We start from the raw sequence: 24,368 nt of genomic DNA, 5'->3' as shown, positions 1-24,368 counted from the left end.
GCGTGTATTGCACTTGGTCGTATGTTTGAGACAGCAGGGGGCAGCAGAAAGTTCACTCTCATCCAGTGCTGCAGCACGGTAGCCGAGGCCATGAGGGCCATATAGCACCGGGCGGGCCTCAGCGGGTAGTGGCAGTCTGCCACAATCTCATCCCTGCCACACTCACCCCAGTTTTGTAGGTGTTGCTCTGTCCACACAGCTGTCTCTCTGGGGCCTGGTGCGTCTGCAGAGAGTGGGTCTTTGCTTCAAATTCTGGCCGGTATTGGGCAGCCCGCCACTCCCACATAGGGCCCGGTCGCATCCGGCTCCATCTCCCCGGTAGGCTGTGGCTGTCTCTCACCTCGCGGGCCTCGAGAGGGCAGTTCTTGTGCCCCGAGGGAGTGGCTGCCTGTTCGCGCAGCTCAATGTAGAGACTAAGGAGGGAGGGTTCCAACGACTTACGAGGTTGGGTGACGTCTGCCTTAGACCTGCCGCCACGGAGCCTTCAACGCTGTGTCGGCCGTGCGTGGCCTGCCTTTCCCCTCTCCTTCAAATGCAGGCATTAGTCCTTCGACCGGGCACAATTTCCATGGTCCTCTGGTCCCTGGCTTCCCAGCTAGTTGTTCATGCTGATATGTAACGGCTTCTGCAGCAGCAAACTGCTAGTAGGTAAATGCCGAGCCGGAGCCTCACAAATGTTTGGCCATCTTGGTAGCGGTCGTGGCCACGCCCCCAAGTAGACAAAATTCTTAAATCAGAAAGGGGTCATTGTATAGATTCCTCAAAGCTTTCCCAAATAAACTAGTTGTTGAATTAAAAACATATTGAAAATAAGTTAAAAAAATATATAAACAATTGATGACAATGTTTTCATCTGTTATTTTTTCAGAACAATGGCCGATTTACAAAAGCAATGTAATATCAAATCTGTCAGACCCTACTTTTTGCAGGGATATATAGGGGTTCTAGGTTTTCCAAAAACACAAGATACCCAGAGCCAACAACACAGCTGCAACTTATGATTATTTTTCATTGTGTACCAAATATGCAGCAATTCACATGGCAACATCTAATCAAAGAAAAATGGGTTTGAAGGAAAGCTTGTTTTTTCTGAAAAGTGCTCAAGTTGTTGAGTTTACGAATAGTAGTTATTAACAGACCATTGATTTTGGGGTAGCAACATTATCATGTGGTTCAGGAGCAAAATGTGTTTTCCAATTGGTGATAACTTCCACTAGTCTATGTTCGCACGCAACTCCTGAATCAAACACTTGTGTGACTGGGCCTAGTACACTCGAGATACAATATCCCAAAACGACGAGTAACGATATTCCATTTCACCAATCAAAACTGAGCTTTTTTTATTTTGCAAAGTGTGTACCTGCAGAATTTGGGCCCTTGCTCACCTGGCACCCACTCACTAACTTACCAAACCCAGACATTTCTGAATGTAGACACCCTGGGGAATTCAGGGAGGTGTGATTTGCATTGATTCCATGATGCTTTTGTACCACAAAGGCCTTGCAAACCTCAAACATTGACTGCACATCCATTCTCCTCAGATGTCTGTGAGTAAAATTATCAGGAGCTGCGGAGACCCACAAACATCCTCCCACTTATTGTTCCCACCCATCTCCCGATAAAAACAGTACCCCACTTGCTTGGATGGAGCTAGCACCCGCAACTAAAAATGCCCCAAAAAGCAATCTGAAGAAATCACTTTTTGCCTTTTAAAATACACGCTTTATTGTGGTGTGTGTAGCTGCGGAATTTGGGCCCTAGCTCAGATGTCACCCAGGGAAACACATCAAACACAGACATTCATGAAACGTAGACACCCTGGGGAGTTTAGGTTGTGTGACGTGTGGATCCCACAGTTTGTTTTACCCCGAAAGGCCTTACAAACCTCACACCGGGCTGAACTGCCTGGAGCTCAAGCTGTAGTAAATTCTACCACTGACCCTCCCTCCCCAAAAACTGATTTTTTTTATTTCTATATTTCCAAATTGGAGATCTACATCAAAAGAATATTTAAGGAACTACTATTCCTTGAAAATAGATTTTTCTAAACATGCCCCAATGACTATCATATTTAGTGCAGAGTCTAAGAGTAAAGCGCGTTTCCTGCACTTTGAAACACACATCTGAATAATCTTGTGGCCATGGATTAAAAAAAAAACAAGTTAACACAATAATAATATTATTGAGTGCCATCTGCTCAGATGAATTTGCTCCCAAACTAAATGGATGCCTTTTGATTTTTTGCAGCGAGACTTAGTGTGACAAGTCAACATGTAAAGCTCACAGCATACAATCACCAAACACAAAAATTTCCAGAAGTGGTTCAGAAATTCTATCCTGTGCTGGTGTCCTAGGACAAGACAAGTTATCTGTGAGTGGCTGGGTGCTAGAGAAGTGAAAGAGCAAGAGAGGGAGATCGGGACAGAGGGAGAAAAAAAGAGCGAAAGAGAGAAAACAAGAACATGGTGTTTGTTACACAAGAAGAGAGTGTTTTAAATTGTCTGCTTTGCCTGTGGGCTGGAAACATATGTAGGGTTATTTATCTAAGTGAAGGGCATAAACCAGCGCGGGCAGACAAGAAAAACTATTTTAAAGAGTGAAAACTGCTAAAACACCACTTGACCTTTCCTGGTTGAAAGCTCTTTGCATGTTTGTGTTTTGAACGGCGGCTGCTCCATTTTGCCGCCAACTAAATGAGGGTGATGTTGCAAGGGACTGTGGGTAGTCAGATTAATCTGACATTATAAAAGGAGGCCTAAACCTGCACCTAAATAATCCTAAAGACCCTACAATTCAAGCCCTATTCACTCTCCTGAAAGCGAACAATCTTATCCAACACTACAACAAACAAACGCGCAATAAGGGCTCGAGACTTGACGCCGTCATCTCTAACACAACACTCTAGCCCTCCACTCTATCCAACCATCCTACTGGACTGATCATCATCTAATTCTATTCAATCTCAATACCAACCAACCAAAGCCCCCCCAATCTAGCCGTCCCAAGCACTGGGTGAGGAGCATGCGTTGAATTCCAACATACTGAATTAGAAAAATTGGTCCATTCTCAAATCACACCTTCACCCATCTTCTCTTCTGCCGAAGACCTTACCGATGACTACAACAATATGGAAAAACTTGTTGAGGCATTCGCCCCCCTAAAAGTCAAGAAACCAAGAAGCATCCCCTCCAGATCTTGGTTCAACACAGACCGTAACAAGGAGAGACGACAACTCCAATTAGTCAAAAGAAATTGGAGACCGCAGCCCTCGCTAAACAATCACTTGATCCTACGGGCTGAATGCCTAAAGTAAAAAAATAAAACCTCTTCAGTAGGGGTGGGTGGACATGGCGGAGATACACTATGCGGAATTCTGCGGAGTTGAATAAAAACTCCATGGAATTCTGCGCCGCCGTAGGTCTCAGAGGCCCTGCTACATGAATTAAAGAAGGCTTTCATGACTCTGTTTTCCCGCCTTTACTTTATCCCTCTTGCTGCTCCAGGTGTGTGATCTGCTCCCGCTGTGGCAGCCAGTGGACGGCCCTTGCTGTTGTTTCCCTACCATAGCCTGTTGCTCAGAGGTCACCTGTCCCTCGCAGTGCAACAATGAGTGAGGGAGGGACTGGCCTCGTGCAGCCGGTCCTCCGACCACCCACTCCGTCCGGTCTCCCTGCAACGGCAGCTCGTCTCGATGCCTCCCTCAGCAGGCCAGGGTGAAAAAAGCGCAATGCCCAATCAAAACAAACACAAACCACAAGCACACTCTGTGAAAAAAAAAAAAAAACACCAAAACCAGCCCAACCCTGCACAAAATGAATGTAGATTACAAAATTAAACATGGACATATGCAAATGACTCACTGTGACAAACCATGTTTGTAACTTCTAACAAATGTAATGCCTGGGAAACGGCCGTAGTGTGATGTTTTGGGCTGGCGCCAGTAAACTCAGTTCCGCTAAGCAGGAGGCAGAGTTTTTCCTTGAACTCTACATTTCAAGTAGAGCGCAGAGTAAAAAAAACTTTCCGCGCTCTGTCAGCAGAGTGGAGTTCACCACCTATCCCTAACCTTCAGAGAAGAAGCCTTGTTTTTCTGAGACCAACTTGACCGGTCTAGAAATAGACCCAAAGACCTCTTCAACATCAAAGAAAAAATCTCCCCTCTCCCCCCAACACTCGACTAATAACTCTACGCGCTGCAAAGAATTCCTAAAATATTTCTCTAATAAAATCTCTAATATTGAACACTCCCTTGAGCCTCCCAACCCGTTACCCAAGGATGCCCCTTCACACAAAGGGCCTAACCAAAGCCCTACATTCAAAGCGCAGCTGTCCCCCTCTCAGCAGCACAGTCCACCAACGCCAATCCCTTGCAATTGGAAAATGACGCAACCTGGACTGAATTCAACCTTATCCCGAAAGAAGAAACCCCCAAGTTACTCGCTAGTATAAAGCCGACCTCGCACACCACCGACTGCTACCCTGCGGCGCTGCTTTAAAAAAACTCCGCTACATCATCTCTCCTATTCAGACTAAAATCATGAAGTCCTCCCCCCTCAAACTCCGCCAAGTCCCCCCTCATAAAAAAAAAACTGACGCGGACCAGACCGACCTTAACTACAGACCTATAGCTAATCTCCCTCTTCTCGCCAAAGTCATTGAAAATGTGGACTTGCACAACTCAACAGCCACATAGAAAAATACAATCTGCACGACAGCTTGCAATCGAGAGTCGGGAAAGGCTGCAGCAACGAGACTGCGATAATGAACATCATAGACTACCTACACAGATACCTAAATGATGGCCAGGCCTGCCTTCTAGTCCTCCTGGACATATTGGCTGCCTTTGATACTGTCAGCCATGACACCCTCATAAACCTCCTCACACAGCGTGCCCCAAGGGTCAATCCAGCCCTATGCAACCTCTATACAGAACAATGATCCTGCAACAAGCCAAAATTGCTTATCTATATGCAGACAACACCCAACTCTACCTAAAAATCTTCTCATTTAAAGACATCCAGCACGTAAATAGCACCCATACCACAGTTTAGTCCTGGCTGACAACCAACCACCTTAAACTCATCCACAACAAAACCGAACTCCTTTTTATCCAACCCAAATAAAACTCCTTTCCCGTAGATCTCTGGCCCGACAATTTCACCGCATTAAACTGAAAACTATCACACTCCAATTCTATGAAATCCCTGGGGATTACACTTGAGCGTCATCTGAGCATGAAGGGGCATATAAACGCCTCGCCACAAAGTACCTCTTGGATGCTAAAATCCCTATAAAAAGTCAAACCCTTCATCCCCTCAGTAGACCTAAAAACTGGTGCAATCCTTCGTTCTCCCCAAGTTAGACTACGGCAGCGCAACGATCATGGGCACCCCCAAAACAGACCTTGCACCCCTGAAAGTCACACTCCACGCATAGGCCAGACTTCTGTCCGGGGAGAGTCGCTTCGACCACATCACTCCTGCTCTCAGGAATCGTGACTGGCTACGAACTAAGGCAAGAGCTAAATTCAAAACTGTGTGCATAACCCACAAAGCGCTCTACACTGAAAATTCAATCTACCTCACACATAAATTAACAAAAGCTGCCCAAAAGAGACCCCTCCGAAGCTCTGTCTACTCCTGATTCCACCAAAATTTAAGAGCGAAATCCTGCACACGTTTTTTCACTGGAAACACCCCCAGAATTTGGAACTCTCACCCTCAAGATTTACGGGACAATCCGTCATTCCCTCAAATGAAGAAGAAACAAACTGCTACTCTTCGACAAATACCTAAACTCCCCCCTTAAAGCATCAGTCTAAACTGTTTGCCTCCATCCCCCACCTTCTAAACAAATCTGATAATTACCAACTTCGAGTAGGACAAAGCCCCGCTCTCCCCACCTTCACTACGCCATACCTTAGTTAAATCAGACCTTACATTGGTCATCTACACTACGGTTCGTTGTCTACAACGAAGATTAAATTCCTCTATTTATTCTTATTATGTAATCTTGTCTACTCCTCATGTAACCTTTGTTTTCGCTGCTGGTCTAATTCTGTCTAGCGATTTACACATATATACCATACTTACCTCCAAGAAGTGTCATCAACGTAACCTCATGTCTACTGTGCATGCCCTTTACATATTGTCACTGTCTTTATCCACACCTAATACAGCTCACGTCATGGATTCTATGCAAATTCTATGAAGCCCTCTAATGCCTTCAGCTCAAGTCAGCATGTGACCTTACAGCTAGAGCAGTCGACCTCGAAGCTGGGGAACTGGGTTAGAGTCTCGGCAGCAACGCTCAACATCCTGTGATTCTGGGCAAATCACTTAATCTCCCTGTGCCTAAAAAAAATTGAATGTGTCCATCTGTAACGAAACTGGTGCTCATGTAAAGCGCTATGACACCTGATATCTTCAGGTCGAGTTCAAGCTAGATTTTTTAAAAAGCATTAAAAAAAACTCTACAAAATAATTTTCAAAAAAGTTGACGTAAACACTTCACAGAACCAAGGCGTCGACGCGTCTCACCCCCGGGGAAGTCAGAGTCCGCCATGGGCCGTGCATCTCAACCCCACTCCACCAAGCGCTCCGTGCAGCAGCCTGCAACCTCTGAGCGCTGCAAAACCCCACCTTCTAGCACTACATTGAGACTGTATCCACACACACAAACACACACGGGGCCCGTGGATGGAGAGCCAGCCTCACAGGTGGGATGACCAGGCATCCTGAATTTGCCCGGACAGTCCCGGGTTTTCACCAGCTGTCCTGGCATATTTTTGCAATTTTGGCTCATGTCCCGTGTTTTAAAGGGGGTCGACTGAAACTAGTGAGAAGTGAGAATGGGTGTTCTAAAGTTGTGCTAGTTAGCAGCTGTTAAAAGGAAGCAATTTAATTAACAGGTATGCTGCTGGTTTTAGAAATTACATTTTATTTTTTTCTTAGTGCTTCTTCTGTGTTCCAATGTTGTTGATAAGAGTAGTCCTTCTGCGCAGAATTGTTGATGTAAAACTGTAGTCCTATTTTTGCAAAATGTCCTGGATTTTGGTTCTCAAGATCTGGTCACCCTACCCACAGGCCTTCTCTGGTGGGCGAGCACCAGTCCTCGAGCTGGCACAGCCCAGGCACTGATGCATCGCTGCCCATGTGGGGGGCATGGATTCTCCTTTCATACCTCCCACACCCCGCATGGCCTTTCCTCCAACTCCCTCCTCCCTCTCCTCTGTAGAAGAGGGGGGCCTGTCCCGTGTCTGTGGTTAAATACCCCCTTCCCCCCCCCCCCCGAGCCACAATCCTGTGCTTAACTTTGACTGGACTGAACCCAGTGTCCTTCTGCCTGTCCCTTCCCCGCCTTCACTCCCCTTACCCCTGCCCGGTCAAGGCCGGTTCTGCTCGGCGGGGGTAAGGGCCCAGCCACATCCCCCCCCCCCCTCCCTTCGGGAGGGGCGCCGAACCAAGGGGCATAGCAGTCTGCCATTAACATCAATTATCCGTCGGGTGGGGGTGACTAGAGGGTGTTTGGATGACGCACTTTTGACGTCACTGGTAATGGCGGGACGACCACATAAGTCCTGAATGCCAGACTCCGGCAGGTGAGTTATTTTCAGCGTCGGAGTGCTGTGAGGTGAGCGCGCCGTGTGATCTGCTGCAGGTGAGTTGTGGGGGTGGCAGACAAAGACACTCTGATTATTTTCATCCCTAAATGCTGCGTGAAGTGAGCGCGCCGTGTGATCTGCTGCAGGTTAGTTGTGGGGTGGCAAACAGACACTTGAATTATTTTCACCGGATGTTCTGTGGTAGTTCTTCATGCAGTTTTCAGCTGTATGTTCCAAGCCGAAGTGTGATGTTTTAAGTAATAGACGTGGGCAGTGGGTACATAAAGACTGTTATAATTGTAGTTAAACAGACAGTCTATACTACAGCAAGTCTTGCTTTGTTTTTAACCTGGCTAGTCAGGACCTTGTCTCTAATCCGGAGCTAATAGCTCCTAGCCCTATGAGTACAGTTCAAGAGTATTATTAAACAGTAACATTCCCAATCTCTCTCATATGTCTATAAACAATTTAAGTTGAAAAATATCAATGCTCCGACTCACTCCAGTTGGGTACTCGGGTTGAAATGGAAAAGTGGCACCCAGAGCCCCCAAAAATGGTGGGCCCTGGTATACCACGTGATGAAGTTGAGGGCATTGTCCCTGGATTATAACACATTGGTGTGTTTACATCGAAATTAGCTTAGAAATGCACAGCACCTATAGAAATACTGTGCAGTGAAAGTACAGTAAAAATAAAGAGCAAGGTACATTGGATTGTTCGATGCTAATCGTAAATGAAATGTTGAACAACATGGCTGTAATGTTGGGATTGGTTCATTAAGCATCAGAGCAGCGTTCATTCGATAATCAAGCAACCCGCGTAACTGTCAGAGTGCTTAACACTGTAGGCTATGTGAGGCCTGAGGGTGATGGGCGACCCTGCTCCAGCTCGGAGTACCTTACTTCCACTCGGAGCACATATTGCGTGTACCCAACTCCCACTCGGAGCACATATTGGGTGTACCCAACTCCCACTCGGAGCACATATTGGGTGTACCCAACTCCCACTCGGAGCACATATTGGGTGTACCCAACTCCCACTCGGAGCACATATTGGGTGTACCCAACTCCCACTCGGAGCACATATTTTGATGTCAGACTTTTTTAATGGAGTTCCCTCCACCCAAGCTATTTATTGCTGGAGTAGTGTACATTAATCGTAGCAGTAGGTTGGCTGTGAGGACCAGGGATGTGTTCTTGTCGGGGCTTGCATGCATTCTCTGCTGTTTGTCGTTGGGCAATTGTCCATCACCTGGCTGGTTGTGTACACACTCCATTGTCCACCACCTGTCTCTATCCTTAGGTGTGAGATGGTCTGATTGCCATGTTCTGTCAACTGTCCATGGCATGGTGATGAGGACCCTGTTTTAATATTGGAGGCATCAATCAATCAGGTGTTTGTTAAGCACAACTACTCACCCGTAGGGGTCTCAAGGCGCTGGGGGTGGGTGGGTGCAGGTTCCGGTCCATCAAGGAGGGGGTCTGTCGAAAAGCCAGGTTTTGAGGATTCTTTCGAAGATTGGGAGCGATGTTTTCTGTCTGAGGTGCAGCGGAAGGGCGTCCAGGCTCTGGCCACGAGGAAGGAGTAGGAGCGGCCTCCCGATCTGGTCTTTCTGGTGCGGGGGACCATGGCGTAGGAGAGCTGGGCTGATCATCGGGTCCTTTGGGGTGCGTGGAATTTGAGTCGGCTGTTCAGGTATGCTGGTCCGGTGTCGTGGAGAACCTTGTGTGTGTGTGGGTGAGCATCTTGAAGGTGACTCTATCCTCGATGGGGAGCCAATGGAGTGTGCGCAGGTGCTGGGAGATGTGGCAGTGTCTTGGCAGGTTGAGGACCAGTCTTGCGGCGGTGTTCTGGATGTTTTGTAGCTTGCGGTGAGGTTTTTTTTTATTCCGGCGTAGAGTGCGTTGCCGTAGTCGAGTCTGCTGGTGAGGCATCACTTTGTGACCTTTTTAGTTAAATCAAGTTTATTTTGAGTTTGTTTACTTTAAGTAGGCCCCCCTCCCCACCCCCTGTGACAACTTGTTTATTGAAAATTTTAAGTGAAATCATACTGTCCTGTTTATCTATAATGAAGAATCAATACTAAATGTTATTTCTAGAATAAATAATTTTAGACCAAGTGTCCTTCATTAATTACCCACCCCTTATTTAGAAGGGAGAAATTCTTCACTCTTTTTCCCGCAAGTTGTGCTGATTGAGACTAGAGTTTTAAGGTTTTGATTAACGGAATGTTGATTGAACAGGAAATCTCACCAGAATTACGAAGAATGGTCATGGCGATGAAAGCCGTATTTCAGGAGTTCCAGTGAAATGTTTAATGTTTTTAGGTCGAGCCTGGGCAGCGCATGCGCTGCTCTAGGAGGCATGTTGTATTGGAATATGTAATTGAAGCCCCGCCCATATTTGTCATTGGCTTTTCATTGTCCTTCGTAAATATGGCTTCTGATTGGTTAATAGGCTTGTTAGTCCCTCCTTTGTCCTGCCTTGTCTTCATTTGTAACCTCCCACGGCAACTGGCCCTTTCGCTTCGGTTGTTACATGTATGCTTTAATTGGAGCCTGGGAGCACTATTTTCATAATTGGTTTTCTTTTGCCTGATGTTGCAGGCAGGACACGCTCTCTCTCTCAATGATTTTTTTTAGGTCTAGTTAGAAAGCTCAGCTGTCTCTTCGAGACCTGTTGCAATCGGTCTATGGACATAAAGTCCAACCCCTTTCCTGACATTGCTTTTTCATTTGTCTGTCAGCGTCCTTCAAAAATCCCTGCTTGCTAGTGGTCAGTCCTGCCTCTTTGTCCCTCCTTTCTCTCTTCTGTTCCTCCCACAGAGCAGGGACATAGTACGGTCTCATTCCACTATGGTTCTTTATCTGTCCTTGAGAGACTATTTTTTTTTTTTAGCTTGAATTCCTGCTCTGTTATTGTTTGTCTGGGTTGAACTTCAGCTCCCTACCTGCTTATATTTGAATATAACAGTGTTCGTCCTTTCCCATCTCAATGCCACAGTTACATTACTGCTGCCTCCCCTGCCGTGCTTCCCGCTCTGTTGCTTGAATTTTATTTAGCTTCATTTAATTTGTGGCACTTTTAGAAGTTCGCCGTCAGTTGGTTTTATTTTGGTAGGATAGCTTGGTTTGGGCTTCCTTCTAAGGTGGGATTGGTTAAAAAAAAAAAAAGAAATCCTGCCTGCCTCTGCTCACTTCTCATACACCTGTGCACTTAATATTCCTGTGCTCTCCACCCCCAACCCCTCCCACGATAGTGCTTGTGTGGGACCCCGCCACCCACTCCAATATCGATCAATGGTTTTAGTTGTTTTTTTTTAGTGCACTTTAGGGCGAATAACATTTCCAGGATCATTCACAGGATGTTGAACCGACTGCGGAGGCTCAAACACGAATCCCCAGCTCCGAAGTCTGCAGCTCTGACTGCTAAGCCACGTCCTCTCGCTCTGGGGATCCCTGCTGGAGTCGCTCTTTGTTCGCCTCAAGCTACGCATTAGCAGCAGCTCACACACTGGCTTTTTGTTTCATTCCATAGTGCTTTGCAAAAGAATCAGCTACATTACACACTTCAGTTTCATATTTTTGGTACACACGGGAGATTACTTGGCAGCTCAGGACATTCCTTGTCTTTAACAGAGCTGCCGCTTAATCTCCTCATGTCTACAAAAAATATGAATAGGTCATTGGGTAATGTTACTGGTGCTCGCTGCTTAGAGGAAATGCTCTGATTCCTTGCCAGGCTCTGTTTTTATCAGAGGGTGATGTCAGCAGCAAGATGGTTGTTAAATGTGTTAAAGATCAAACTGGAGCCATAGTTTAAAGATCTTCAAAGGGACTGGGTGCTTGTTTCAACATTTAGGGGGTTGATGGGGCAAGGGAAAGTGGAGAAGACTATTGGTAATAGCCCATCAGGGTTATTGGCTACGCTTATCCGTATTCTATTTTTTGTTACATTTACTAATGCAAATCTGTTATGGAGCGCCTATCACCAAGACCGAGCACTATATAAATTAGAATACAAATACAGTGATTGTGTTTTATTTAAATGTTATCAAAAGATTTACTGTCCCACTTTCACATAAAATAAATGTTGTCTGCCATAGCTTCATTTTCTTTTTGTGTGCGTTAGCTTGAAGGGAGGGTGGGTGTAGTTTCTCTTGCCTGACAGTTGAGTGAATTCAGAGGAGGCCGCATGCTGTCACTGCTGCCTCGGCCTGGCGTGTAAAGATGGACTCCTCTCCATGGTGCTATCTTTTTGGTTTATAGCTATAATGGAGTATAATTAACTATGTATCTCGGGAATCGCCAGGGTTCATCTCTGCAGTTATTTTTCTGCTTTTATTCTCTGCGCTATTTCTTGGCCAGAGGCAACAATTGTCTCCTTTTTTTATTAACCTAATTGTAGCAGGGAGACATATAGTGTACACGCTGTCAACATGTGGACAGGCTACTCTCTGTGTTGCTTCCCATCTAAATGCTGTTATGTTTGGCTTGGTGTACGTTGTGGGAATCCTGGCACGCATCTGATGCCTTGGGCAATATTTGATTAAAAATCAAGTATTAAAAGAACTGGGGTGAGGATATCTTGTTGGAGATTGAGCGTCTGCTTTTGCGCATTCCTGCAGCGTCACTCAGATCTATGTTTACACAGAGCTTCCAGTAATGGGCTCCCTGTCTGTCTCATGTTGTGCTGCTGGTCGCCTCCCCGTACCATTCATATGGTGTCAGAGGGGCATCTGTTCGTTGTCGTGCGACTCCGGCGTCCATGGCAGGAATTCCAAGGCACGTCACTCATTCTGCCAGATTGAGATGCTGCTTGTCGACATCCTTCTCCAGTATTTCACTCCCTCGGGGGGCCTTCACTGACCTTCCACATGACACATCCAAACATGCGCTGAAACACAAACCTGCACCCAGGTCAGTTTTGGATTCCACTTTGAATAAACCAGTATATTTCAAAATCTAAGCATTTTTTGTGTGTGTGTGTGTGTGTGTGTGTGTGTGTGTGTGTGTGTGTGTTTAAATTTTTTCACATACACTGGTAGCTCCTCCCAGTGTTGGTAAACACTGACCAAACAAGACACACACCACTGTGAGGACTAGCGTGCTATGAGGACCGATTTCCCCCATAGCGTTTGCATTTGTGTGTGTACTAATTACAGCACCCTCTTAACACATGTGTGCAATCGGCCTCTCACTTGCAGGAAAACAGTGTTGCAAATAAATAGGAGCAACTATGAAAACAAGCCTTATTCTTGAAGACTGCAGATTTATTCATTTATTTACTTGTGTGTATAGACCACCTGGCACATCTGCAATTGCCCCTGCTTACATTAATAACTGACACAGTAAACATCCATTTGCTTTACCTCAAGATTTGACGCTTCCTTTCTTAGTCAATCAGCTGTCATTATAAGGAATTCCTATCTGTGTGGTTTTTTTTTAAACAACAATTGATTCAAGCATTCTGTGGTATGGTTTTGTTAATATGAGGCATTCATCTATTTGGGTGCTGTACACAACTGTACCATGCAGTAGGCAGAAACTACTTATTGTGGTAAAGGAATTTTGCAACTGAATATACCAGAACACATTTGCTGACATATTTAGAAATGTGTGAATACTTTGTGAATAATTTAAGGTATAAACTACCCCCTGGTTTACGTTATAAGGATATTGCAAGATAAAGTTATGGACCTCCCAGTGACTTGCAATATACTGTTTACATATGGTAGGGATATTTTATTTATGTTACAGTTCTTTGTCAGGCACTCCATCTTCTTTCACTCAGTCCTCTTTTAAACTTTTGTGGCACCTTTTTAATGAAAAATGTGAGATCTTTAGTATTAACAGTCAGTTGTTTTTCACTTGTAGCCAACATGTTATGTAGCTTAAGTAACACCTAAATCTATTCATGTTGTCGTATAACAACTCAAGCGGTGCAGTAAGCAAACGTGTTTTATTAAGTGCATCCTTATCAGCTATTGAAGAAGAATTTCCAGGGGAAAAAGATCTGAGGGAAGAGAGAGGGATACGTCAAGTCTCACTTTATTTAGGCGGCAGCGACATTTCTGTCCAGCGACCCGCCTTTCATATTCTCTGCAGTATGTTGCTGGGGGCACTGTGACTTCTCAGCTGGAATCTAATACATTATTACAGTAGAGTAGATCTGTTTTCTTCTTTTTGCAGTTGGCCACAATTAGACAGTAATAACTTATAACAGTTCAGTTGTGATATGATGCCTGCTGCCAGAGCCAACAGCCAAGGCGAAAGGCCGGTCAAAGAGCACCATTGCAGGTGCAGTTTAAACAAATTAAAGGAGAACTGCCTTTTTTAGGTCGAGCTTGGGCAGCGCATGTGCTGCTCTGTGTCAGGAGGCTACGAAACAGAGGACCCTTACCGTACACTTGCAAAGGAACAGATATGCTTGTTCCCAACGCCCCCTCCAGGATTCCCCAGGGACCGAATAAGATCACGTCTCCAAACAACCCCAAAGGGGGAAGGGGAAGTGGACAAAATAACAAAGAAAGAAGAGACTGGTTCAGGATTCTTCGGATCTCCTCCACAGCACCCTTTTCTCGTCGGTCCGTTCTATAGACTATCTCTTGGATGATACCTGGGGAAACTAACAGAGCACAATTACTTAGCACCTAAGTCTACTCTATATCTATCTAATAACTCTATAGATATTTATTTTTTGTACCCTTGGGAAGGAACGTACCCCTAAATCCTTTTGAACTAGCCTCTCTTCATGTGGTTGGTGGTTGACTGCCTGGAATTCTCTTCCTTACTTGTTCTGCGCAGTTCTACCTAAAGGTATATGAGCATTCAATAAATTAATCAGATTAAGCCTAACCTAATAATTATTATTATTATTCTATTTATCAGCTCACCTACCAGTATATTAAATGAAGTGTCCTCTATTCTTCTCTAAATTATTGTGACAACTTGTGGTAAGACTTCGCCGCCTTTTCTTCACTAGGATTGATTTTTATAGCGTTATTGTTTTCTCGATAAATTCTTATCTCCTAGTTATTGCATTTATTCAATTATTAAATCTTATTTTCTTTCTTTCTTTTAGCTTGGTTCTTTTGCAGAGTTTCTCTACATTCAGGTAAGCCTTTTTCTTATTTTCTGTGACTATGTTTTTATTTTTCTTTTAGTAATATTTTTCCTGTATCATTTTCTACGATAAAACAATATGTAACTTAGCTTTCAAGGTTGACTCCGTGTTCTTCTTCTCTTGACCGCTAGCGTTAACTCCTGTCATGAGTCACTGAAGCGGAGGAGTTACGTCGTAAGAATTCCTCACACAAGTCTTGCAATCTCCAGACCAGGAAAAGAATATCGGGCAGGAGCGAAGGTAACTATGCTAACAACACTCTAAATATTTTAACTATAGCCTAGGAATTATTATTAGTGAAATTCTAAGATTTTCCTGTAACGCGTAAGGTTCAGCTCCGAACTCGGGCGACGCTTCGGTGAAGTGCGCACTCGTTAGGGAGAGCGCGTTCCACCAAGGCTCCACACAGGGGTGGAGATAAAAACTAGACTGCTACCGCGTTTGTACCGCGGTGGCCATCTTGGAACTCCTCTTTTGCAGCAAAGCACTCAAAGTGCGATCTTTTGTGGATTTTCCACTTCTCCTGTTCCAGCTTGGTTTCAAATGGGTGTAAACCGCATTAACCACTCGTGTCAAAGGTCCAGTGGTTCTGACACTCTGCGAGACATGCTGTATTCGAGAATAGAGGTGAAGCCCCGCCCATTGTCTGCCCAGATTTGTCGTTGACTTGTGTCAATGTTCTTCGAAAAGCTGACTTCTGATTCGTTAACAGGCTTGTGTCTCTCCTTTAGTACCGCCTTGTCTTCGTTTGTAACCTCCCATGAGGACTTACCCTTTTACTTCTGTTGTTACATGGTATGCCTTATGTAGTCTGTAAACACTACTTTCTTTAATGAGTTTCTCACACTGCAGGCACGACATGCTTTCCTGCAACATTCAGTGCACCATGTGCTCTTTCACTTTCCAAGCAGCCCGGGATAATGGCGGCTGCTTCTTTGAAATGAAATAGGTCTCGCATTTACAAGAGATTGAGCTATTGGCATTTTTAAATGACAATGCCGTTTATTTATGTGTTAATTATCAAAACAGATAAATAAAAGGCACAGTCCTTTACAATGCTAATAGCTTAAACGCTCGCAAATGCGTTACATATTGCATTGGGTTGTTTGACAGTACAACGCTGGTAAATACATCGCACACATTTTGTTTACCGTGATTATGCATTTTCATCACATTCCAATATAACTCATTGTTTTTATATTTCAAGACAATGTATTTGTGGGGGGGACACCCCCTACCTTATCTTACCTTAAATTTGTGCTATTGGTAAGCGATGTAAATGTATAATCGCGGTAATAAAATGTGAGGCAAATGCATGTGATGTATTTACCTCGTTGTAAAGGCTGTTTCCCATTGCATTGCAAATGCTTGTTTAATTTGAGCAGCACCGCCGCTTAAGCTGGGGTAACAGCCGCGTTGTGCAAACCTGGTGAGCGCTACGCGTGTGGCTTCAAGGCAGAGCGTGAGTAAACATTGAATGAGTCTCAGCCAGAGAGCTACAGCAGGGAAGGAACCTTGTGAGTTAACATTGAATGAGTCTCGGCCTGAGAGCTACAGCAGGGAAGCAACCTTGTGAGTAAACATTGAATGAGTGTTGGCCAGAGAGCTATAGCAGGGAAGCAACCTTGTGAGTAAACTTTGAATGAGTCTCTGCCAGAGAGCTACAGCAGGGAAGCAACCTTGTGAGTAAACTTTGAATGAGTCTCGGCCAGAGAGCTACGGCAGGGATGAACCATGCTCCAACTCCCCAGTGAGCTGGCAGTGGGTCGAAGAGACGTCTAGACATCAGCTGCTTCAGGACTTATGGACAGCAGATGAGTATACTGTGTGCGCTCTGTCTGTCTGCCTGCACTTACTTACCACTGGGCTAGTCTGGCTGCAGTTTGGGGGCCAGGGCTCCAGGCACATGGTACCCTTTCCATTCCAAGCCCAGCAAAGTCTGGGATGTGCTTGCATCCCCCTCCCCTGAGCCGCGCAGTTATCTGGAGGCCGTGAACGGCTGTTTAAAGCCTGACTGGCTGGGGCAGTCAAGTGTGAAAATACCAAGCGCTGTTTCCCCCAAAAAGTTAATTTTCCCTCTGCATAAAATGAACGGGAGAAATGGCGAGATTGAACCGCAAGTAATGCAGGGTGGCATTGAAACACAATCCTTGGTTTTTTTTGCGCTTAATTTGAAAAACCTTGGACTTTCTAAAAATGGTCCCCTTTTGGATGCGCGCGCAGTTGTGGCTTTTTCTATTGCAGAAAAAAAACCGCAGCACAACATCTGTGTTTGAATTTACAGACTGTTTTCCGCATGTTCTTACGCTTTTAAAAATGTTCCATTACCTCGCGTTGTGTGATTACGCCCTTACTCATTCCTTAATCTGTCCCTCCGAAAATTAAAAACAAACATGACATCTTTAATTCTCAGTCATATGATGAACGTACGTTCTCCCACAAGCATAAAAATTCTCATGAAATCTTTATTTTACGGCACAGACTTATGTGAATTCTGGTTAGCTAAAGCAAAACAGATGCTGAGTTTACTCACATATCTATATATCGTATAATGTGCATAGAATGTAATTATCTTTTGTAAAATAAGTGTTCTTCTCAAACAGTTGAATTCCTATTTTAGACTTTGAATTGACACGTTGCCCGCGCTCCGAGTCTGAGGAATTCAAAATAGTGGTAAACGTTGTGTATAAGTTATCCCGTTCATACATCCAAGTATCACTCTAGTATTGTAATATTACATCCAATAAATACTGCACCCTGCGGTATTACATTTTTTTTCGTACGAAGGAAGCATTTCTCCTCTTAAGATTTTTGGGAGTTCCCATAGGGTTGTTGGAGAGAGTCGTTGGCTGCACTCTTGTGACGCAGACGCTAGCTTCCTGTGCGGTCTCCCCATTACTGAATGCTGATACCGGATTGAATATACCCAGTTGTATCACCAAGCCCAGGGGATAGTACTCCACCTGACGTGAGTAAGACATTTAAAGGGGGATTCGTTTTTCTCCCCAATAAGGTCCTGACAAAAGCCATCAAACCGGCAAGGGCGCATGCAGGCTGAAACATGTTGACAAAGTGATGTGAAGGACATATTGCACGTCCCATATTTCACAATCCTCCGTTTTAAATCATACCCTATAATTTTTTAGAATAGATTGCACCACATGATAAAAATGTAATTTTAAATTTTCTATTCTGCACAAACTAGATCCTAACCGGTTTTTGAGGATCTCCTCCTAGTGGAGGCCAACAAAAGACCCGATGATGATGCTATCAGCCAAGATTACGCCAATGGCAACAGACATACCAATGGCGGATAATGGCTGTTGAGGGTCTTCTACATATTTGTGCTAGATCCTTCTAGGCCTCTTGGCTCCCCAGGACGCTTCTACTCCCCCCCCCCCCTTTGATATATATAAGCAGTATTATCACAGCCAAATTTGCATGACCTTTGAAACGAGGGTCTTAGTCGGCCCCACTGGTGTTCGAACCATTTGACGTCTGAAGTGTGCTCCGTTCTCTGAAGTGGGCTCTTATACCTTACTGGTTTGTTAAAAACTCAACTTTGTAAAATGAACCCTCTGTAGAGTTGTCATACGCTAAATCCCTTCCAGTTCCAGGAGTCGGATACTTTTCTATTAGTGGCGGGCCGTGTGTGACACTTGAGGAGGAAGGAATAACTAGCACTCTTGGCAGGCAGCTTGCCTTCTTAAAATACTTGCATTTTTAATAAGACAATAATCTAGTCATTCAATACATATCAATAACACATGCTTTCCTAGTTAGAGCATTTTTTTAAATGTTGTTTTTTTATAAAAGTGAGTTTAATTTTAGATATGATTATTAGCATCAAAAAGATGCCTGCTCTTCTTGTGGAAGCATAGTGATAATGCTTTCTAATTTATAAATTCGGCTCATCCAACGAAGGTTGACGAGGGCCAGACTACACACCCATTCTGGTTCCCATTTTCATTAGCGCATGTAAATAAGATTCAGGTGGATATTGTGAAAACCTGACATGGCTCCACCCTCAAAGGCATTACTGACCAGGTAGGTTTACATGATGACTCCATGTCATTGAGAATGTGATTCACCAGCGCTGGGTTTTTCTTTTACAATGTTCTTCCTTTGAAGCAATCCCCACTGCTCCTTCTCCCCAGAGCATTTTCTAAAAGCACTCTGCTTGCCTAACCTTTCCCTCCTCTCAGGCACAAGCCTTTGCCCCCTCTCCTAGGAGCACCAAGGCGTTCTATGCATCTCTATGACCAAGGGTGACCAACTGGCATTGGTGTAAATTTAGGACGATGATAGTAAAAATTCAGGACCCTTCTTTGCTACCTCCTAATGGGTTCACGCAGAGATACATCACTTTGGTTTTTCCGCAGTTGTATGTGCTCACTGTATCCCTGCCTCCCTGCAATATGCTTGCTCTCACCAGTCATCTTCGCTTCCACTGTGTCCATTGCATGCACCCCTAGTCTCTGTGCCTTGATGGGTGTTCATCCTCCTCTTCTTACCTTATGCCTGGTTGATACCTCGATCTCCAATGTGTGTCCACCCCCAAATGTACGCCCTTTGGTTTATGTATCGCTGCCTTCATAACCTGTAATTCCTGTGTCTGCTTCAGCTCACATTGTCTCACTGTAGCCCTGCTCATTGTGTCTCTGCTCCCCATGCCTATGCATCCTGTGCGTCCCCAGTCTGTCTCCATGCAAATCCTATGAGTACAACCTCCGGCTATGTTTCATTAGTCTGTGCACAAACCTACTAGTTACATCCTGGAATTTTCTCTTTATTCTGCTCGTTGTGGGTCCCTAGGGATAATCGCACCATATTCATAGCAGCCACCCAACGGGTTGTTAAAAACCAGGTAAAATTAGCACCCGCATACTGCTTAACGTTATTAAATACCCACAAATAAAATAATCAGTTGACTCTTATTCTCTTGGGTCCAATATGTCCATACCCGGTATTTCCATTTATGTAATAAAGCATTCTTGTTGTGTCCTTAATAACTGCATAGTATTCATTTGCTAAAACAAATCCAGGATTGCTTGATACTGTATCCCAGTAAGCCCTGTACACCAGAAACACAATTGATATGCTTGCTTATACATTAATTGTATAACACACAATTGCCCTCAGATCCATCCACTACTAAATGCATAAGTAAAAAATAATTGTATTTACACTAATAGCTCCAACTCTAACAAATGCGAGACCTATTGCGTTGCAAATGCTTGTTCTTTCTTGATGTTGTGCAGCATTGGGAAAGCCTATATGTCTAAAAGGTGAGACTTCTTGACTTTGCCAATGTGTGTTTATTGTGGTTGTAAACCTTTTTCTTGTGTAGCTCTGGTCTGAGCCTCTGATCTCTGGAGTTACACTATGTGAACGATGCTCAGATTATTGTCTGGGTTCTATCTCAGGCTCTCTGATAGTATAAAGGACTCCCTTGCAGCACTTGATTATATTTCCTGCCGTTATTGTGATGCTCTTTGTTGTGTGGTCCATTCACTGGAAAAGGCTCGTAGACCTGACAGCCTTAGGGTGGTCTTTCCCCAACTTTTTACCTGCCTCCCTCCATTTTCTGTGCTCTTTTTTGCTGGCTTTAGGACTTTGCACCTGTTACCACTGCTAATCAGTGCTAAAGTGTTTGTGCTCTCTCCCCTGAACATGGTAACATGGGCTCATAGGGCTCCTACTCAGTTGGCATATTTAGTTTGCTTATAAGTCCCTAGTAAAGTGCACTACATGTGCCCGGGGCATGCAAACTATTTGCTACTAGTGGGCTGCAGCACTGACCGTGCCACCCACGTATGCAGCCTGAAACTATGTCTCAGGCCTGCCACTGCAGTGCCTATGTGTGAAGTTTACTGCCACATCGACTTGGCATTTAAAGCTATTTGCCAAGCCTAAAACTTCCATTTTATTACATATAAGTCGCCCCTGAGGAAGGCCCTTGGTAACCCAAAGGCCAGGACGCTATGTGAGTAAAAGGCAGAACATATACTTCTAATTTTTACATGTCCTGGTAGTGACAAACAGTTAAATTACTTTTTCACTGCTGTAAGGCCTACTCCTCTCGTTGGCTAGAACTGGGAAATCTGTAGAATACCTTTAAGCTGTAATTCCTAATTGGAAAGGAGTATCCTTTTCATGTTTGATATCTTTACAATGGTAATGATAAATCCTCTTTACTGGTAAAGTCAGATTTAACATTACTACTTTAGAAAAGTCTCTAATACACATCTGGACTAGGTGACCAACCGCTTTGTGTATTCCTTCTAGAGAGCTACAGACACTGCATGGGTTGGGTGTGATTTAGCACTTATCTGGATCTCGATGGGTCTTTCAGAGCAGATGGGAGGAAGGGGCCCACTCTTACTCCTCACAGGGTAGTAGACTGACCCCATTCAAAGGAATGATAACTCCCTTTGGTAGTCTGGAGTGAGTGCTGGGATTGGAAGAGATACTAGTGCCCTTCAAAACCACTCTTAGAAGTTTCCCTCACATCAAAGGCACATTTGGTCGTAAATGCTGAGTCTCTGGCCCCATCAAATCCGACACTTACAGATCTTCACAGAACCGCTGTCAGAAGAACTGTGGTACCGCTGCACAAAAGACTCAACTGAAGTCTTGGTTACTCCTTGAGTCCACACTCCGCGATAGGAAGGCGTCCAGGAAGGATTGTATGCCCTTGCTCTGCCTATTGCATCTTTACATTGAAATTGTAATATAGACTTTCTTCAGCGCACTTGTTTATGTGGTCAATTAAACGTCTCATTAAATGCCAATAGATTTCCGTGATGGACCCACCATTTAAGCTTATCCAGTGTTTGTTTTAATTTTTTTTTTCCAACAGGTGAAATAAATGCAGTAATGAACAAAAAAGATGACGGCATTAAACATTACTTGTGTAGGAAGTGATGTAAAAACAATACACCTCAATTTCTTCCCTTGAAGGCTAATGCCTCGCCAAAGTCTCTTTCTACAGCAGAAAACCCAAACTGCCCAATGTGGTCTGTACTTGGCTCTTCGGGATCACCTGATATACATTGATGAAATAACACACTGACTTACGGAAGCAAGTCTGATAAGGTTCTCATTACAAAGGAAGAGCTAACCTGGATCAGAAAGAACCCACAGAAGAGAAACCGTATGAATATCTAGAAAGTGACAACACATTTATTAGGGAGAGAAAGAGCAAGTGCAACATCAGAAGATCATACTGGAGAAGAACCTTATTGATTGATTGACTGACTGTGGAAAAGTTTTCTTTGCAATGAAAGACCTAATGCAGCATCAGAGTGTCTACGTAGAGGAGAAACCATATAAATGTACAGAATGTAATAAAGTGTTCCATAGGAAGAAGAATCTAAGGCAGCATCAACAAACCCATACCGGGGAGAAGCCGTATCAATGTACAGAATGTTACAAAGCATTTATAACAATTGGACAGCTAAAACGACATCTGGAACTCCACAATAGGGAGAAATTATATAAATGTACAGGATGTGACCAAGCATTTGTAGCAAATGGACAGCTAAAACGACATCACAAAATTCACACTGGGGAGAAACCATACCAATGTACAGAATGTGACAAGGCATTCATTAGAAAGTCCCATCTAATTAAACATCAGAAACTACACACTGGGGAGAAACCATATAAATGTACAGAATGTGACAAAGCATTTGTAACAAATGGACAGCTAAAACGACATCACAAAATCCACACTGGGGAGAAACCATATAAATGTACAGAATGTGATAAGGCATTTATAACACTTGGAGAGCTAAAGCAACACCAGAAAACCCACACTGGAGAGAGATCATATCGATGCACAGAATGTGACCAATCATTTATAACAAATGGAGACCTAAAGCTACATCATAAAATCCACACTGGGGAGAAACCATATAAATGCACAGAATGTGATAAAGCATTTATAAGAAATGGAACACTAAAGCGACATCATAAAATCCACACTGGGGAGAAACCATATCATTGTACAGAATGTGACAAAGCATTTATAAGCAATGGAATGCTAAAGCGCCATCATAAAATCCACACTGGGGAGAAACCATATAAATGTACAGAATGTGACAAAGCATACATTAGAAAGTCACAGCTAATGGAACATCAGAAAGTCCACACTGGGGAGAAACCATATCAATGTACAGAATGTGAAAAAGCATTTATAACAAATGGAGAGCTAACGCGACATCAGAAAGTCCACACTGGGGAGAAACCATATCAATGTACAGAATGTGAAAAAGCATTTATGACAAATGGAGATCTAACGCGACATCAGAAAGTCCACACTGGGGAGAAACCATATCAATGTACAGAATGTGAAAAAGCATTTATGACAAATGGAGTTCTAACGCGACATCAGAAAATCCACACTGGAGAGAAACCATATAAATGTACAGAATGTGATAAAGCATTTATAAGAAATGAAGAGCTAACGCGACATCAGAAAATCCACACTGGGGAGTAATAATATCCGTGTACAGAATGTGGCAAAGCATTTATCAAATCTAGACAGCTAAAGGAACATCAGAGAGTTCCCACTGGGGAGAAAATGTACGAATGCACTGAATGTGACAAAGCATTTATAACCAATGGAGAGCTGAAGCAACATTTAGAAAATCCCCACCGGAGAGAGATCATTCAACTGCACTGAATGTGAGAAGTCATTTATTAGAAAGTTGCATCTTATGCAACATCACATAGTCCACATAGGAGAGAAACCCTATGAATGTACATAATGCAACAAGACATTTATTACTAGGCAAAGATAAATACTACATCAGAAATTCCACACTGGTGAGAAACGATATGGCTGTACTGAATGTGACTTAGCAGTTATTACAAAGCAAAGTTTAAAAATACATCAGAATGTGTTCACACATGAAAGAAACCATATAATTGTACAAAATGTAACAACACCTTTATTCCAAATGGAGGGTGACCATTCAACTGCACCGCAGGTGACAAGATATTTATTATAAAGGGAGAGTTAAAGCAATATCCGTGTCTACACTGGGGGGGAAACCACATGAATGTATAGAATGTGACAAGGGATTTATTACAAAGCAAAATGTAATACAAGATCAGGAAGTTCACGCAGGGGAGAAAACATATGTATGTACTGAATACCACTAAGCATTCATAATAAATGGAAAACTGAAGTGACATCCGAAAATCTACATGGCAAGAAATCCAATGTATGTACAGAGTTTAATAAAGTCTTCCACAGGAAGAATAAGCTAATGCAGTATAAACAAATCTACACTAGGGAGAAACCCTATGAATGAATAGAATGTGAGATGGCATCGATTACAAAACAAAATATATATCAGAATGTTCACACAGGAGAGAAACTCTATAAATGTATTGAATGTTACCATGCATTCATAAATGGAGAGCTAACTCGACCTCAAAAGTCAACCCTGTAGACCGCACTGAATATAGCAAGGCATTTATTGGCAAGGGAGAATTAAAACCGCATCATCAGAAAGTCCCCACTGAGAAAAATCTATATGTATGTACAGACTCAATCAATCAATGGGTATTAAGCACGGCAAATCATCAGTGAGGTTCTCAAGGCGCTGGGTGAGGAGTTGTTGTCCGG

At 43.7% G+C, this 24,368-nt stretch overlaps 1 protein-coding gene across 2 annotated transcripts in view; it reads left to right on the top strand.

Moving 5' to 3' along the window:
- Window positions 1-23,996, top strand: part of LOC146822387 (uncharacterized) — a 49,411-nt gene extending 25,415 nt beyond the window's left edge. For both annotated transcript variants that reach the window (XM_085613474.1, XM_085613473.1), the window contains exons 2-4: window positions 14,687-14,719; window positions 14,860-14,968; window positions 21,591-23,996. In XM_085613474.1, the coding sequence (XP_085469600.1) occupies window positions 22,011-23,231 (1,221 nt within the window). In that variant the 5' untranslated portion in view covers window positions 14,687-14,719; window positions 14,860-14,968; window positions 21,591-22,010 and the 3' untranslated portion in view covers window positions 23,232-23,996. The remainder of the gene's footprint in view (window positions 1-14,686; window positions 14,720-14,859; window positions 14,969-21,590) is intronic.
- The last annotated feature ends 372 nt before the right edge of the window (window positions 23,997-24,368 follow it).

The sequence above is a fragment of the Triturus cristatus genome, chromosome 6 (assembly GCF_964204655.1).
Source record: "Triturus cristatus chromosome 6, aTriCri1.1, whole genome shotgun sequence".
Classification (NCBI taxonomy): Eukaryota; Metazoa; Chordata; class Amphibia; order Caudata; family Salamandridae; genus Triturus; species Triturus cristatus.
The sequence above is the reverse complement of the archived record's forward strand: the minus strand, read 5'-3'. Positions and strand labels throughout refer to the sequence as shown.